The sequence below is a fragment of the Musa acuminata genome, chromosome BXJ2-4 (assembly GCF_036884655.1).
Source record: "Musa acuminata AAA Group cultivar baxijiao chromosome BXJ2-4, Cavendish_Baxijiao_AAA, whole genome shotgun sequence".
In the NCBI taxonomy this organism is placed as follows: Eukaryota; Viridiplantae; Streptophyta; class Magnoliopsida; order Zingiberales; family Musaceae; genus Musa; species Musa acuminata.
In genome coordinates this window covers 10325853-10344757 of record NC_088341.1, presented here as the reverse complement: position 1 = coordinate 10344757, position 18905 = coordinate 10325853, and the positions used below count along the sequence as shown (strand labels likewise).

The window sequence follows — 18905 nt, the reverse complement described above, 5'->3', positions numbered from 1 at the left end:
CCCTTTGGGTTGAAAAATGCTGGAGCGACACACCAAAGGACAGTCAACCAAATGTTCAAATACCAAATCGAGAGAAATATGATTATCCAAAGCAAGCTCGCTCGCACTCACCTGATAGACCTATCAGAAACATTCCAAACACTGAGGAGGTTCAGCTTGCATCTCAACCCTGCCAAATGTGTTTTCGAAGTCAACTCGGGCAAGTTCCTCGGCTTCATTATTCACCAGCGAGAGATAGATGCAAACCCCAAAAAGATCCCAGCCATAACGAAAATGTTGCCTCCTCGGTCGACCAAAGAAATGCAATGCCTCACAGGAAGGCTGACTGCGCTCGCCCGATTCCTCCCTCGGTTAGGATACAGATGCCTACCCTTATTCCGAGCCCCGAGGAATCCCAAAAATTTTCAATGGATAGCAGAATGTGAAGAAGCATTCAGGAAGCTCAAAGAACATCTCACCCGATTACCCTAGCTCTCCTCAGTCGCCCTAGGCGAACCCCTATGCATCTGCTTGGCTGCATCCGAACACGTGGTTAGTTCCGTCCTGGTTCGAAATGAGGAAAAAGAACAACACCCAGTATACTACACCAACCATATCTTGAATGGACCTGAAGAATGGTACTGACCAATCGAGAAGCTGACATTAGCTCTGGTACATGCAGCTTAGAAATTGCGCCTGTACTCCTAGGCCCATACAATAAAAGTGATGACTAACCAACCACTTCACCAGGTCATGTTCAAATTCAACGTATTAGGGCACATGCTGAAGTGGTCAATAGAGCTCCGAGAGTTTGCCATTCAATACGTCCCGAGGACTGCCATCAAAGCACAATCAATTGTTGATTTCGTATCAGAATTAACTCTCCACCAAGAAGGCACCAGCCAGGATGCGGAATAGCAATGGACATTATATGTTGACAGGTCGACCAATGCCAAACGAGGTGGAGCCGGTCTAGTCTTCAAAGGGTTGGGCGATCAACTATTCAAGCATACGCTACACCTTGAATTTAAAGCTACCAACAATGAGACCGAGTACGAAGCCCTACTATTCGGGCTCCACTTAGCCTTGGAGCTACAAGTAAAGAATATTCAGATCTTCACCGACTCTCAACTGATGATCGACCAAGTTAACAAAAATTATAAAGTTTGGGACGCAACCATGATCAAATATTTAGCCGAGGTACGACGGCTTATCGATTGCTTTAAAGACTTTGTAATAACAAGGGTGCCTCGGACAGAGGACACTTAAGCTCACACACTAGCAAAACTCGCGTCGACCAGAGGAATAGAAGAACCCCCTTGGGGAATCGAAAAGCTGTCCTTCGGCACCATCAGCACTCAAGAAGTCGCCACAAACTAAGCAAACCCTCATCAAAATCTTGGCAATAATTAAGAAAGCAACAGACTAAAAGAGAGAGAGAGAGAGAGAGAGAGAGAGAGGATAGTGATTATAAAACAAGACAGAGAAATGAAAAACAAGAACAGAAAGTTGGAGTAAACAGATGTAGAGCTCCCTTCAATCCAAATACCCAGCTCCTGAGTTATGCAAACCACAAGCCTATCCCAAAACATTCACCATCTTTGTCATCAGCCATAGCAAAGAAAACATGGAATACGGCGGTGGAATCCATAAACCAGCAGCTCAATCCACCCAACCAAGACCCTCCTTTGGAATTCAAGGAGCTCCACCTCCAACCCAAAAAATCCCTCCTAATCTCTAAGCTGAACTACTCGTAAACTGAGACAAAACAGCAACACAAAAGAAACAAGAAACACACTCAGAATCCATGCACATCCACATGCATCCACAACATATGAGAACAACAAGCGTTCGAGTATTCAATATGTAGGAGCAGATGAAGAGACACAAGGGGAAGGAAAAGCATATGTCGATCGAATGAGGCGGGCAACAAAGGGTCCCCATCACATCTCCCCTTCTCTCCCTTCCTCTTCTTCTTCTTCTTCCTCCACAAACCGCTCCATATTAATAACAGCAGGCTCAAACTTGAAAGGCCATCTTGGGAAGCGGGTTGCATAGATGCGTCTGACCCCATTCACATGTCCTGATAGCACGCTTTTTCGGTGGAGCCTCCATAGTTGAGATCATCTTCAGTGTCCTTCGTCTTCTATTAAAGCTTCGACTGTGAATGGGTCCACCATTTGTATTTTAATTGGATAATCATGGCAGCCTCGATCTATTGTTTTAATGTTCCGATAAATACAGATGGAATCTACAAGACAAGCAGATGAAGTTATGACCTCCACTTGCATGCTTATCTTGAAGTAGAGGATGTTCCGGAATTGCTTGTTTCTTTCATCTCTTGTCCTTCGACAACGATGATAGAATCTGGAATGGACTCTGTGAAGATAAATGTCTTCTATAATACAATCGGCAGCATTAAAAATATGATTTATTGAGGTTGGTGAGATGGGACCAAAATTTCTCGGCAGTGTTTCATGGTCTAGAAAAACTATACTTCATCAACTGAGTTGGGTCTGAGAGAGAGGTGACAGTGTTTCACCTCTGAGATGAGGTGACATAATATTTGGTTGATGCATCTGTTGTCCTCTAAAACTTACCAATACACGTGATTTTTATGTGATTTTTTCATTGTGTATGTGAATTTTACAATCAGCAAATCTGTTTGCAAACTTTTAGTAAAGTAATATAAAGTATTTCTTAGAAAAAAATGATGAACGAGTGATTATTATTATCTTCACAAGTGGAAATATTCAGGAAAAAAAAAAAAGGTACATGAACTCTTTAATATCACAGTTGGATATTCCATCCACAGTGTCTTTTGTCATCCGAGTGTTTAGCGATACAAAAAATATTTATATTGTAATGAACGAAATAATTCATTAATATGGTATGACCATTGGAAATTGTTGATGTTAGTATATGTCTAAGCTTACAATTGCATGCCCAAATTGATTGGCATCACCTGCTTTGCCGAAGGCTTGGAGTCATATGAGGATAACTCTTGAACATATAATTTCTGTTTACAAGAATAATGATTTGTGTACATTAATTAAGGTAAGATTGTAAAGGTGAGTGATTCGACATGCCTTACTTATATTTATTAAAAAAATTTATATTCATCATCATATGAAATCAATTTATAACTCACTCAAACTTTAATACACCTCTTATGTAGACTCCAAAAATTCATGTTTGTTTTCTCACATTATAGAAATATTGTAGGACATATAAAATATTTCTAATAATTTTTTTTTCCTATCAAAAATTAAAAATATATAAAATATTTATAAAAAAAATTAAGTTTTAATTTTTAAGATTTTTTTCCTTAAACAAGAGCCCTTGTATTATGATTAAGAATAATTGATTTTAAAAATCTTAAAATACTTATCAATTCCAACAAAATGACATGACTAACTGTGTAGAAGTAAACTCCTTAGTTTGTGATGAAAGCTTTATGTTCCCGGTCTTTCGGCGCCATCTTGATTTGGTTGTACCCCGAGAACGTGTTCAGGAATGTGAGGAGCTCATGCCCTGAGGTTGTGTCGATCAGCTGGTTGATCCTCGGGAGTGGATAGCGGTCCTTCGGGTATGCTTAATTGAGGTCGGTGTAGTCAACATACATTCTCCAACTTCCATTAGGTTTCTTAACAAGAACTACATTCGACAGTCATCGAGAATATTTTCTTTCTACGATGAATCCTGCCACCAAGAGTCATTCTATCTCGTCATTTACAGCCTTTTGTCGGTCGAGTGCTAGCTTTCGGGGCCACTACTTCACCGGTCGCGCTTGGGGACTGATGTTCAAGTGGTGTTGTACGACCGTTCGGTTAATCTTGGGCATGTCCGCTGGTGACCAGGCAAAGACATTAGCATTTTCAACTAGTAGGTTGATGAGTTGCTCTCTTTCCTCCTTCGGTAGCCCTGACCTGACCCTAACGACCCTATTTTTGTCGGTCATGACATAGCAGGACCTCTTGGGTGTGCTCGGTCGGTTCGGGGCATTGCGTTGGCTTTACGATGTCTCGAGGGTCGGTGATGGGATGCTCGCGCCTCGGCTTCTTAAGTAATGTGATAGTCGCTAGGTAACATTGTCGGGATTCCTGAGGATCACACCTCGCTTCCTCGACCCCTGCTCAGGTCAAAAATTTTATCACCCGGTGGTATGCGGAGATGACCGCTCTGAGCGTGTTGAGGGTTGGTCGGCCCAGGATGACGTTGTATGCCAAGGGGAGTTCCACCACCATAAAGATTATCATGATCGTCTTGACCTGTGGGTCTTCACCCAGGGTGACTGGTAGGACGATTGTGCCGAGGGATGAAATGGAATCACATGTAAATCTAGTAAGTGCCGATTGAATTGGGTCGAGGTCTTCCTTGGTCAGAGTTTCCGGAAGGCGTCGAAGTACAGGACATCGACAGAGCTCCTGGTGTCCACCATGGTCCTTTTAACCCGAGCATTGGCGATCTTGGCCAAGATGACTAGCACATCGTCATGCTCCGGGTACTCAGTTTCTCTTGCCGAGAAGGTGATCTCGGGCACTTGGGGTTGCCTCGGGTGTTTTTCAATGGTTGCACGGGCATAAGCCTTCCGCCTCGCCATGTTATCTCCCCCTAATGCCAAACCGCCGCTGATCACATCAATTTACTTTTTGACTGGACCCGAAGGACGGGGCGACAATTCACACAACCTCCTAATGTAGTGACCTAGGTGCCCCCAGCGTATGAGTTCTTCGATCTGGTTTTTCGAGTCGCGACACTCCTCGATGTCGTGTCCATAGTTGCGATGAAACCAGCAATACTTCGAGCGGTCTCTGAGCTCGTGTGGTGCCTTCATCGGATTAGGGGCCTTCAAGAGTCCCTTCTCCATGATATGCAAGAATATCTCCATCCCGGAGGAATTCAAAGGCGGGAGTGGGGGCCTCGGGAGTGGTGCATTGGGTCGGTCGATCCTCCTTCTTGGCGACGCCGGGGCTTGCTCTCGGGTTGGTTCTACTCGCGGCCTCTTATGCTCCTCACGCTTTCCGGCCATCAATGCTTCGGCGGCTACGAATTGGTTAGCACACTAAAGCATTTCAGGGATAGACGTCGGCAACCGCTCGACCAGCGACCAGAAGAATCTGGAAGGCCGAAGTCCCATTAAGAATGCATGCATTATCAAAGAGAGATGAGCATTGGGCAGCCCCCAAATTTCAGTGGCAAAGGGAGTCACAAAATGAGAAAGGGGCTTGTCGTCCTTTTGGCTGAGACCGAGGAGCAGAGCTGCGGACGGCTTCGGTCGCACGCTGGCCAGGAAATTGAGCTCAAACTCCTTGGCCAACTAGTCGAAGGAGGCGATCGAGGCCAGTCTGAGTCGACTGTACCACATTCAAGCTGGGCCTAAGAGCGAGGTGGGGAATGCCCTACACATGAGGGCATCCAAAGTGTCGTATAGGGCCATCTGGGCTCGAAAGGTGGCGACATGTTCTGTCGGGTCGGAGCTACCGTCATAGGCTTCGAGAACATGGAGACGGAAGCTTGGAGGAATTGGCATGGCCTAAATTTCAGGTGTAATAGGTGATCCTCCTAAAGAGGACTCGCCAAGCTCCTCTTTGGACTTATGAAACTCTCGCTGAACCTCATCCATACGTCGGTTCACTGATCACAGTTATGCCCAGAGGGAGTATGCCGAGTCGAATGATAGTGTGTCAGGCTCGGGACTGCCGGAGCGAGGGTGTTGGAGGCTTCGCACACTGTGCATGGGCATTGGCCTCAGGCTCAACCGTCGCTCGGGCGACAAGGCGACGTTCGTCGTCATGGGCCTTCCTCCCTATCATTTGTCCCTGTACACAGGTCGGGGTCGGGAAGGGGACTCCCGACTTCGACCCCTCCGAAGATTTTATTATGACTGGGTGAAAAATGGGCCAAGAATCAATCCCCCTCTCGTCGGCCCCGTGACTGGTTTTTATCCCTCTGCTTGGGGACCAACCGTACTTGTCATATTTATAGTTGCCGACCCAATGGGCGTTGTACTTGGTCGACGCTGTCCCGATCTTCATGAGACGGCACTGCACTCGAGTGGTGCCATCCTGATCTTTACAGGATGGCACTGTACTTGGTCGGTGTCGTCTCGATCTCTACGGGACGGCGCTGTACTCGGTTGGTGTTGTTCCGATGTTTGCGAGACATCGCTGTCTCGATCTTCGCGAGACAATGCTGTACTCGGGTGGTGCCGTCCCGATCTTTGCCGGATGTCGTTGTACTTGGTCAATGCTTTTCCCTCTATTAAGCTATGCACAAAGCAAAATCCTCAATTAAATTAAGAAAATTCAAAAATCTTACGTGCAAGAAGCAATCAAGTAGCACGCATAGCTTATAATCATGCATGTTCATTGCACTGTATCACACATTGTCATCTTAGTAGAAGTCACATCTATTATTTTTAGATATTTATATGGTTATGACATGTATATTAAAATTTTCACATAAAGTTAGAATAAATTTTTTTTATTAGGAATGATCTTGATGGGAGTGAATTTCCTGTTTATCCTAAACTATCTGCTTTGTGATATAGTATATTTTGACAGCCTGAACACGTCACAGCCGACACAGCATGCCAAGTCAGAGTCCTACGCCACACGTCCCGTCCCGGGAGCTTGGGGCGGTGCCGTCTGACGTCGCTCTGCACATCCCGGAACGATGATCGGTTAGAAGGGTCGTCCCATCCCTCGAGGTTTAGCGGCGACGTCGAATCGACGCACCATTAACCCTTGCGCCATAGTATAAAACCCCTGGCCGGCCTTTGGCCAGGGGAGAGGCAGAAAACAAAAAGGGAAAAAGGAAAGCAATCCCTCTCGTTACTAACTTACTCGTCGGATGGGCCTCGTCGAGGGCCATTTTTGCAGGAAAATGCGACCACCTCATGAAGGCAAGCTACCAACCACCCGGGAATCGCCATCCAGTGCACGAAGGAGAATAGTCAATCAGCCCGGATCCCGACCAACGCCAACCAGCACTACTTCCCGAGGGTGCAACCACCTCACGAAGACGAGCTATCAACCACCCCGGAGAAGGAGAGACGCAACTCGACATACACGACGCTCGGATCGGCACACCAGGGAACACTGATCAACACCCTGTCGCGAGGGCCCAGTCAACCTCGACATCCAGCTCAACCGACAGAAGACTCCCGACATCGACCCGTGGATCAGGCCGTGCTGACTGATTAGCCACGACACATTTGTTCACTAACACTTTGATCATAAGATTTTCTAAAGATTATATATATAGAAAAAAGATTATAGAACTATTATCGTATTTCTATGAGTTTAGTTTTTCCTACAAATTAGTTTATTTGGATTGAATGATTATACATTTGGTAGACTATCGAAAACTATTCTAAATTATATCGAAAGGTACACTATCTTATATTATTTTTTTCACATAATAATAACATGATTATAATTTTTATATTTACATATACTCGTAACATTTCCTCTTTTTATTGTTGACATCGGATGGATGGCGTAGTCTCACAAGTAAACAAAGAAAAAAATTTAGAATTAACTATCTACAGTATCCTCCGGAACTAAAAAGCAAATTATTGTAACCAATATCAAACTCATTTTGAACAAATAATAATCTTTATCAAGACATTAATCACAATTTAGTCTTATATGATTAAAAAATAATAGGGTTCAAATTACAATCAATCAATAGTATTGTAGAATGGTTACCTTTGCGTCTTGGAATCAGTAGTAATCATCCTTCGGCTAACGTAATCTCTATCATCCTTCATCCATCGAAAAGATAATATTGAAAAATTCAATTATTATCCGTTGACTACACTATTTTCTATTTAAGAATAGATCAAGTGAGTAATAATAATAAAAAAAATTGGATAAATATTAAACTTGTTATTTTGATCTTTCTCTCAACATAAAGAAGCATCAACTATCATGTTGCTAATATTCACAATACAAATAAAGAAATCTTTAGTCTAATATGTTGTAACTTCGATACATGATCAATCTTTAAGAGATAAAACTAAAACACCCACATAAGATAAATAAATATTAAGGAACATAATACACCGTAAACGAACAAAAATACCTTCGCATATAATATAATATAATATTTATTCAAGAGATAATGAATGCATCATTCGAGACATAAATAATAATAAAGCATCAGATGTATTATAATGGAGTTAAATATCTCTTACATTCATCTTAGATGAAACACAACAATTATAGCGTCCATTATTAGTAATTATTGAGTTAGTAGCACAATAAATGAGTAAATAATATCACACTATCCGTCACCTAAATTCTCATCAACATTTGACTCTAACATCTTTGTTACATCCCCTTCGCATTTACCATTTCTATATATTATTCTCTACCCAAAACAATTTGAGTTCATTCTTTCAAAATAAAAATTAATTTATTCTTAATTGACATATTCTTTTAAATATTAATTAATTTAATTAATATTTTTTAATAATTTATCTTCTTGGTCGGTTATCTTTATACCAAAAAAAAGAGCATAATAATTAACACAACACAACACAGATTAACAAAGAATTGTTCTCACATCCCATTCGATGTCGCCTCCTTGTCCTTCACCACCACCACCCCATCCTTGTGTGCCACCACCACCGACGACGCCAATCCGAGGAACAACCCATGCTCCACCACTCCGGTAATCCTCAGGATCGCATCGCTGATCACTCTCAGGTCGCCATGGATCCCATTCTCGAAGAACAAATCCGCGATGTAGTTCTTGTTGTCAGTCACGAATGGCTCCGAGTCCGACCCCTTCTCGTCAAAGGTGGTGGCTTTGGCGTTGATGGAGCCGGTCCTGAGCTTGAGATTGAAGCCCGGCACGCCGTCGAACAAGCTCTGTAGTCGGCGGAGAGTGAGGGCCCAGCCGAAGGGGATGATCTCCACGGGGACGGCGAGGCCGCTGGCCGCGAGGCGAGGAACCAGCTTCGAGTCGTCGACGATGACCACGAAGCGCCGGCTGGTGCCCTCCACCATCTTCTCCCGGAGGAGAGAGCCGCCCCGGCCCTTGACGAGGTTGAGGGCGGGGTCGACCTCGTCGGCGCCGTCGATGGATAGGTCGACCACGGGGTGGGCATCGAGATCGGAGAGAGGGATGCCGGCAGCGGCGGCGCGGGCGGCGGCCCACTCCGAGGTCGGGATGCCGACGACATCGCGGAGGGCGCCGCTGCGGATGAGGGCGCCGATGCGGTCGAGGGCGTGGGCGGCGGTGGAGCCGGTGCCCAGGCCGATGACCATGCCGGACTCTACCAGCTCGACAGCCCGGTGGGCAGCCACGCGCTTTAGCTCATCTTGGGACGGCGCCATGGTGGCCAACGGCGAGGGCGAGGGGGGCGGCTCGAAGTCGGGCTTGAGGAGGTGAGGCAAGGGGATAGCTACATCCACAGTTCGAGTGCAAGCGGCCTGCATCTTATAGGCTTCGACAAGGGAGCAAAAAGATCTGACTTTTGGTCCAATAAGATAGACCAGGGGGGAAGAACACGAGAATTCTTTCCCCGACTGGTATCGCAATATAATAAAAGGAAGGGCTGAGAAAAATCTCTCCTTTTCTTGGATAATTTGTTCAAAAATTAGGGCTTCGATTAGGGCTTGTGGAGGAAGACGAAGCCGAGTGGCGCGTAGGAGCGATGAATATAAAGAGGTCGGGGCTGGATCCTCTATCACTTCCCGACAGGAACAAGCAATCTCTCCATGTTTAAAGTCGACGCTTGGTCTTCGTGGACACGACTTGTATTCCTGATGGAATAATTTTGGTGGGTTATGTTCGATGCTTGCTGAAGAGTAGTATCTCCAAATTCCGGAACCCCGTCAAGCGGGCGGGCCGAGGCATGAATCGAATTAACGGCTGTGATCTCTTTTCTCATAGAAGAACAACGGTCTCGATAAGCCGCCGCGGTGCGACCACCGGGCATGGTGGCGGAGACGGCAGAGATCGAGTCGGGCCCCACCAAAAATGGGGCTAAAGCGGGGAACGTGACACTTCTGCGACCCACTTGGTCTTCGGACCCAGAGGTCCACCTGTCTCTTTATTGGACAGAAGTTGCAAGACGCACTGCCTGGGTCGTCGACGAGGAGGGCAGGTAGACAAAAGCGAGTAGTCAGGGAAGGCTAACGCAATAGTTTTGACATGAGGAAGAAGAGACAGTTATTCGGACAACGAGAAATGGGAGTTCCCGCCACATTAGGCATTGGGAAGAGTCATAATTTGGTGTGATTCTCCGCATATGCTCCGCCATCACAGCAACATTTCCGAGTTTCCAAGTACTGTGTAATAAATAGTTCTCTCTCACTCTCTCTCTCTCTCTCCTTGCTTCGTCATTATCTTGATAACATAGGGAAGGAAGGAGAATATACCTACTCTCCATTGTCCATGTAGAAACATGGGTTTCAACATCTGGCCTAGTCCAAAAACAAGAAAAATCTATCTTGATATCAAGACACTTGCGATGAAAAAGACATGAGCTATCGTATCATATCATGTCACGAACACTTATCTTGTGTCAGTGGTGAGGAGGCCTGGTTCACGCCACCCATCAATTATTTATCTGAACTTGTATATTTGATATCAGGGAAACACTGAGACGACATAAGGAAGGCTGGGTTCATGCCATCCATCAATTACGCATCTAAAACTATTCATTTATCAGGAAAAATGGCTGAAAAAGAAAGTAGAACACTGTTCATGGGACCTGAACGAAGATCATTACAACATGGCTGCTCTACAATTCTTTCTCTCTCCTTTTGTTTTTGGTTCACATCAAAATCTCAACTGTGGCAGCAGAGGATGAAGATGATGGTATGGTGGCTGCTTCTGACCTTGCCGAATCTAGTTATCAATCTCAGCATAAAACCATCAAGTTCTTTTGTGGGAGTCTGAAGCTGGGGTTCAAGAGGATTTGGATAAAGGGATTGTAGGGTTGATGTTCTAATCAGGGTCTTTGAGAACCAGTGGACCTCAACACACATAGCAATCACAAAACTTTGGATCTTTAATTTCTTGGTCAAGAGGTGATCCTACCTGTGTGACCCATGCAGTTTAGCTTGAGCTTGAAATTGATCCCTTCCTTTTGCTTTATAAACCATTCGATATGAGATCCAATATAAGTTATTTTGTCTTGATTGTTCTTAGAATTTTACTCATGGCCTGAAGCCTTCTATCGATACGTCGACCGATTTTTCGACGCGACGTTCAATCTTCTGACATGTTTTTCTTCGACCCAACATGATTCTTCCTGTTTTAATTGTCTGTCCTTGATCGAACTTTCCTACATCACTTAAAACGTAAATCAAATCATAAACACTATCAATTGATTTCATCATCAAAATTCGAGATTCAACAATCTCCCGCTTTTTTATTATGACAACCAATTGATGACAGAGTTAACCTTAACACCCCTTATCAATATGTCATATTGATAGAACCTTGAATTTAAACTGAATTCAAGTCAAAACAAATTTCATCATGAATATTTGCAATACATCATCATAAAATCATGCATAACATCGTACTTCTCTCCCTTTATCATCAACAAAAAGAAGAAGTTCAAGTGTTTTAGACATACAAGCTTTGCAATTTAGTAACTTTTCCATCACTTTAGAACATGCATAATCACTAGATCATCATAAAAGATATGCAAGATTGTAAATTTTGTAGGTTTACATTTTTGCTTCTTAAGATAGGCAAGTTAGCAATTTTTGGTGATGTTAGTTAACAAGTTTGCTTTTCTTTGCAATGTGCAAGATAGCATATTTTTGCATCTTCTTGAATTATACAAGCTAGCAAATCTTGCTTCTCTTTTGAGTTAAGCAAGCTAGCAAGTTTTAGATATGCAAGATAGAAAGATAGCAAGTTTTACATCAAGCAAGTTAAACAAATTTTACACCATGCAAGCTAGCAAATTTTACATCATTTTAGAACATACAAGCTAGTTCTTTCTCCTCCTTTGTCATTGTCAAAAAGAAGGAAATAAAATAATTTTATAATTTTTTTCTCTTTGTAATAATTTTTAAATCATGACAAAGGTAAAGTATCAATATATTTGTGCATCATTATAGTTTCAAATTAAAACATGCATAATTTCAAAACCTTATATTTCATCCTCATACATGATACCAAAAACAAATCATCACTATGGGCATATCATACAAAATACTTGAGCATTTATGATACATCATTTTAGCAACAAATCATAGTATTACATGCATCATTTCAAATCATAACCAATTCAAATCATGACGGTCTCAAAATGTCAAGTTACATTACATCCAACCATGCATGATCATAACTTCTCATTTGTATGCATCAAAATAAATTCATGAGTATTTCATGCATAGTTTCATATCATCACATGAAAAATATCAAGAGAATTTTGGTGATGAGATACACAAGTAATGAAGACAAATTGTGAATATATTTTTGGATAACTTAAATAGGGAAAAGAAAGAATCATAGTAAATAATATTGATTTATAAAATGAATTCTCAAGTTATAATTCTGAGAAATCAAGAGACACTATGATTCATTTTAACAAATCTCCTCTTAAATAAATAACGAAAAGAATTCTTAGCAGATCATGAAAAAAAATCTTGATTCATATAAAGAGAATCTCATCTTATCACGATTTGATAAATATTCTCTTAAAAGAGTGAATCATACATGCATAAAGAAAGATGTTTCATGTTAAATATATCACAAGTCGTAAATATGATAAATGATTTAGTTGGATATATCATATCATTAGTTATATAAAAATAGATCCAAAATCATCATCAAAATTATTCTTTGGAAAATTCAATGAAGGCAACATGGATAGATTCACATGAGAACTTGATTCATGCATAATGTCTTAATTAAAAAAATAGTTATAATTCTAAAAAATTCATGATTCATCTATAAAATTCTCTTCTTTAGTAAATGACAAGAAGAAGCATAGGAGATCAAATAAGCGATCTTGATTCATAAAAGATTTCATGTTATAAGTCTCGATAAAACTCATTCAAATTCATCAAATCATTTTCATAGTCCAAGAGATTCATAAAAGCATAATATACATGGATTCAATAATCTTTTATCGAAAAATAAAAAAGATAGAGATGAAAAATGTATTCCCTTTTATGTGTTTTATTTGAAGTTGTTTGTTTCATATAAGCATGTCTTTGTCTTTTTATGCCAAATAAAAATATGCATCAACGTTTAGAAAAGTAAATTTTGTCATAAAAACCATCAAGCATGATTTCATTGAGCATTTTCAATCAAAATCGAAAATCATCAATTTAGATGCATATTATTTTTTCTTAAAACATACATAGGCTTAATCATTAGATTTAAATCTAATATTTTATTATATTTTCATAAAACATGTGATTATCATTATTATTTTCAAAATTATCTAAAAAAAAGTATGATCACATTTTATTTATTTATTTAATATTTTTTACTAACTAATTTAAAAGCAACATATGAAATGCATCAAGTAATTTCAAAATAAATTAAGGGGGTTTCGAGTGAGTCATTTACCTCATCGTCGAGAGCCGTTAAGGCAAAGTTTATCGTTTCGTCTTCATCGGTTTGCTCCTCATCATCGGATGAGCTCGATCTATCTCAAAGTGCTTCATTTTTCTTGTGTTCATAGCAAGTAGTTACGTTCTTTTTAAGTTTATTTTTGTTCTTTGATTCTTGTTTTAAAAACTCTTTAAACTTTATTGTGAGAAGTTCAAGTTCATCATCACTTGCTTTTGCTGTGGTCCCTTTTTGTTCCAAGTGCAAAATCCTTCATGTTCTTTGGAAGGTTATTCTGGAGTTGTTCACGTGTATTGCACACCATTTTATAAGTCATCAATGAACTAAAAAGTTCTTCAAGTGGAAAAATATTGAGATCTTTTGTCTCTTGTATTGTAGTTATTTTCGAATCTTAATTTTTAGAAAGTGATCGTAAAACTTTATTCACAAGTTCAAAATTCGAAAAACTTTTACCAAGAGCTTTTAGACTATTGACGAAATCTGTAAAACGAGCGTACATGTCTCCAACAGTCTCACTTAGTTCCATTCGAAATAATTCAAAATCATGAATCAAAAGATTTATTCTAGACTCTTTTACTATATTCGTGCCTTCATGAGTTACTTCTAGTGTATACCAAATCTCGAAGATTGTTTTGCAAGTATAAACTGATTGAATTCATTTTTATCTAAGATACAAAATAGAGTATTTATAGCTCTAGTATTTAAAGAAAAAGTCTTCTTCTCCGAATCATTCCAATGGTTCATTGGAAGAGAAGGCATTTGAAAATTGTTTTCGATTATATTCCATAAATTCAAATCCAAATCCAAAGAAAGCAAGAAAACTCTCATTTGAGTTTTCCAATATGTATAGTTCATCCCGAACATGGGAGGACAAACGAGAGAGCGAGAAAATATAGGCTCTGATATCAATTATTAGGAACGAGTCGGCACTAAGAGAGGGGGGGGGGGGGCGTGAATTAGTACAGCAGATAAAATTACATCGGTTAAAAAATTCTTCATACGATAAAACCCATTTTGGAAAGATATTAACTTGGAAGCGTAAGGGAGTATAGTGAAAGCTATAAGAAAGCAGTTTGCAGTTAAAGTAAGTTGCTTAAAAGAAACGCAAACCAGATTTTTATAGTGGTTCAATCGTCGTGACCTACATTCACTCCACTGATTCATCTTCCGTCGAGGCCACCGGCATCCACTATCGATCTTCCTTCAATGGGTGAAGATCAACCACCCTTACAACTCAATTTTTTTTTCGACAAATTCAGGAGAGAACCTTTACAACCCCCCTACTCCTCTCTCAAACTACAATAATACTTAGAGCTTTGAGAGGAGTTCACACATAATTACAATAGCGTTTTCTTTCCTTTTTTGTTCTTAGTTATATGTTTGTTAACCAGGGATGAGAGGGGTATTTATAGGCCTCAAGTTAATTCAAACTTAGAGCCTAAAAATATCTCATCCCGGGTTTCCCGGGTCCTGGCAGTACCACCACCTGCAGCATTGACATTGGACGGTACCATCGCCCAATCTGGCGATACCACCGCTTGACACTCTGCCACTAAGTGGTACCACCGCCTGACAGTCTCTCGAAGACTATGTCTGGGCGGTACCATTGCCTAGATTGGCGGTATCATCACCTGACATAGTCTTAGAGACTATGCCACGACGATGCCACCTGTTGGGTCATTGTTTAGGCATTTCACTTGGCCCAACACAGTCCATACATGGGCCCAACTAGCCCCTAATTGGGTTAATCCAATTCTAATTCCAATTATGTACTAACTATAAAATTTAAGATATTTATTAAGCTAAATAAGTTCGTAAGTCTAGGTTTCTTCCGGCGAACTTCCGACGATCACTTGACAATGTTCCAACGGACTCCTAGCAATCTCTTGGACTTCACGACGATCTTTTTGGTGAATTCTGATGAGTTTCTTTGGCAAGCTCCTGGACTTCTCGATCAATTCCGGTAGAACTTCCGAACGTCTGGACTTCCGACGAACTCTCGAACTCCCAACGAAATTACGTTTTTGACTTCGGGACTTCATTTTGCTTTATGTCTTGCTATCATAGTTAATCCTGCATACTTAAAACTCACTTTGATCTAGACAATTACTACTAAGCTAATCAAATTATGTTCGGTATGTCATTGGTTCATCGATGCTTCGTTCGATTCTTTGGCGCATCGTCCTCTCTTTTAGCCTATTGCCCAATCAACTAGTTGACCTCTGAAACTCCGATTTTCTTAGTGCAATATCCACTCTTCTTGGCCTGATGCCCAAACTCATGGCCCGAAGCCTTCTGCCGATACGTCGACTGATCCTTTGGCGTGACGTCCAATCTTCTAACATGTTTTTCTCTGGCCCAACATGATTCTTCCTGCTTTAATTGTATGTCCCTGATCGAAGCTTATTGCATCACTCAAAACGCAGATCAAATCATAAACACTATCAATTGGTTTCATCATCAAAATCCGAGATTTAACAAATACATCACTTATTTATCTTTTTAAAATTTTATATTGACGAAAACCTTAATATACTGCTTTCGATTCAACTGTCCATTTTAGGCCCATATCCAATATAGGCCATGCCGATATATGATATTTGATAATCATATTTTGTTTTTAATTTGTTGGTTACTTATATTTTGTTTTTAATTTGTTGGTTACTTGTGAGTCTACACCATCCAATCAACAATAAGAAGAGGAAATGCTGTAAGCATATGTACATATAAAAATTATAATTATGTTATTATTATGTAAAAAAATTAATATTAGATAGTGTACCTTTCCATATCATTTAGAATACTTTTCTTCTTCTTTAAATGTATAATCATTCAATCCAAACAAACTAATTTACAGAAAAAATTAGACTTATTTTTTTTTCTCTTGATAAAATATTGACTAAGGAAAAATGAGAATAGTTCTATAATCTTTCTTTTATATATATAATCTTTAGAAAATCTTATCTATTTATAGATCAAAGCAGATGGTTTAAGATAAACAGGAGATTCACTCCCATCAACATTATTTCTAATAAAAAAACTTATTATAATTTTATATAATTTTTTTTAATATATCTATGAATAATCATACAAATATCTAAAAATAATAGATGTGACTTCAATTGTGACAATGTGTGATACAGTGCAATGAACATGCATGATTACAAGCTATGAGTGCTACTTCACAGGATTCAGTTAGATAACAAGCTTTCAGCATAATATGATCAAAGTGATTACATGGATTGGACTCACAAAGACCATCTTGATTGCTTCTTGCACATAATGGATTATGCTGACCAAAGTGATTAGATGGATTGGACTCACAAAGACCATCTTGATACATAATGGAAGTATGACTGCTAGTCTTTGTCATGATCATGATCAGTATTTTATTCTGCTGGTAGTGCAGTAAGTGTGACTGGGGACAAAGGCAGCGTTACGGTGGAAAGAACAGATATGATCTCTCCGGTCACTACAGGATTGATGCAGAGAGGGGGCCAACAGAGAATTCTTACACGACTTCCGAAGTGTGTCATTCTTATAGTCTTTCTACGAGCACAACTGAAACCTATATAAAAATGATTCCAGATGTGCATAGCATTTAGTGGATGGATATATTTAACTCGATCGAGCTTTTTGGAGAGATGAATTCATGGTTTTCTTCTTAGCTGAGATCTCTGTTTGTATTAATTACTATTTGGCAACTTTAATGTATATTCTTTTTAATTTTCTCAAGTCAAATATTATTATTAGTAGTGTGATAGAAGACTTTAATGCGTAGTTTGAAGAAGATCAATACATATAGTTTTGTTCTTAGAGGAACTATATAGTTATTGATTTTGTATGATAAATATTTCTATGATTATATGATGTCTATCAGTGTTTCTAAGATCCATAACTGACTGGTTCAGATAATATCATCAAGTTGAGCTTTGGATCCCTCGATTTGTAGGACTTCTTCTGCCCAATAAATGTCCTTTCCCAACAGCTGTAACTGTACCTCTCCTTCATCCTCATCTGAGGATAATCTTAGGTAACTTTGAAGACCAACGATCCATAAACTAGCTGAGATTTTCTTGCCATTTTTTTAAGTTAATCATTAGGAAGAGAAAAGAAATCACAGCACAGCAGAAGCAGAAGCAGAGAAAGGATTAGAATTCTAAAACTGCTAGTGATGTGAGAGAGCTTGAAGAGACAGAGATCCAAGATATGAGGAGTTTAATGGGGGAATCTCATTTTGTCATTTTACTGAATCAATATGTGAGAGTAGAATCTCATTTAGGAAGAACTCATTTGGTTCTGTCTACCGCAAGCAAATCACTCGATCAACAAAAGAAGGTTTCTGATTGTGCTTAGCCACATAGCCTTGTGATCCATCCTGTCATGACAATCTCTTTCATTGCTTAGCCACATATCTTCTTCAGGTTCCTCACAGTTTTGGGCTACTTGGCGATCCAGCAGACCATTATTTTCTCTGTGGAAGCACTAAATGCCAACCAGTATGTGAAGCCAATAGTTTGGCAGATGAAATGAATCTATCTATCTTGCAGTGAACTGGTCATGCTCTGCTGCAACTCTTAGCTCGAGAGCATCTGCTGCAGTCACTATCAGTTTCTAAAGTTTGGACTTGATATTGTTGATCAGAGCTGATCCGAAATAATGCTGAAATGATTTTGATTGGATGAATTCTTTCGATCAGCAATGAAGTAGGATTTGCATTGGATTCCTAAGGACACAAGTGTTGGCTCTTCTTCTGAGCATGCAAAAAACTGCAGCAGCATACACATCACACATTGCGAATTGCTTCCTATCCAACATGTACACATCTTGAAATTCTGAGAGATTCTCTTCCCTAAGCATCAGTCTGGAAAAATCTAAATCCTCGATATGTAAGGATAATGATTTAGAAGAGCTAATGATCAACCACTACTTTTCATTGTTATTTTGGATGCCTATTTGATGCTCATGATGTGGACATGTCATCACAGCCATTTATAACACCATATATTTCCCATTCTTTTAGTTTTGAGGGTTGACTTTGAATAACATCTCGAGGGTTTGACTTTTGTCATGGTTTGAAACATCAGTAACTCCACTCTTCTGAGCATGAACTGCATGTTGATCTGAGGAGGGAAAGAATTGCTTTGAGATCAGAGTTTCTTTATCAGGTCAATGAGAAGAATTTAAGGTTTTGGTGTTCTATGAATCTCACTGATTTGGGAGTCTTTTTTTTTTTTTCTAGTTAGACTTGCTCAATTAATTTCTGCTGCTGGTTTGACCATGAAGAGTCCATGATAAACTATACCATGGGACAAATAGGTTTGACCAGCAAAATCTGGGTATGCTGCTTTGACTTGTCTAGT

The 18905-nt window shown here is 40.1% G+C and overlaps 1 protein-coding gene across 2 annotated transcripts; it reads right to left on the bottom strand.

The window, feature by feature from the left end:
- Positions 1-1159: 1159 nt before the first annotated feature.
- LOC103981703 (probable ribose-5-phosphate isomerase 2) lies at positions 1160-9787 on the bottom strand. Of its 2 annotated transcripts, none has more exons than XM_065103806.1 (2): positions 8554-9787; positions 1160-7812 (listed from the first exon to the last, which is right to left on the bottom strand). In XM_065103806.1, exons 1-2 carry the CDS (start codon positions 9429-9431, stop codon positions 7806-7808), a joined length of 885 nt encoding a protein of 294 aa, XP_064959878.1. In that variant the 5' UTR covers positions 9432-9787; the 3' UTR covers positions 1160-7805. The 2 variants fall into 2 exon arrangements, with proteins under 2 accessions (XP_064959878.1, XP_009396719.3); XM_009398444.3 differs by having other exon boundaries at positions 1160-7750; positions 8554-9746.
- Between the last annotated feature and the right edge of the window lie 9118 nt (positions 9788-18905).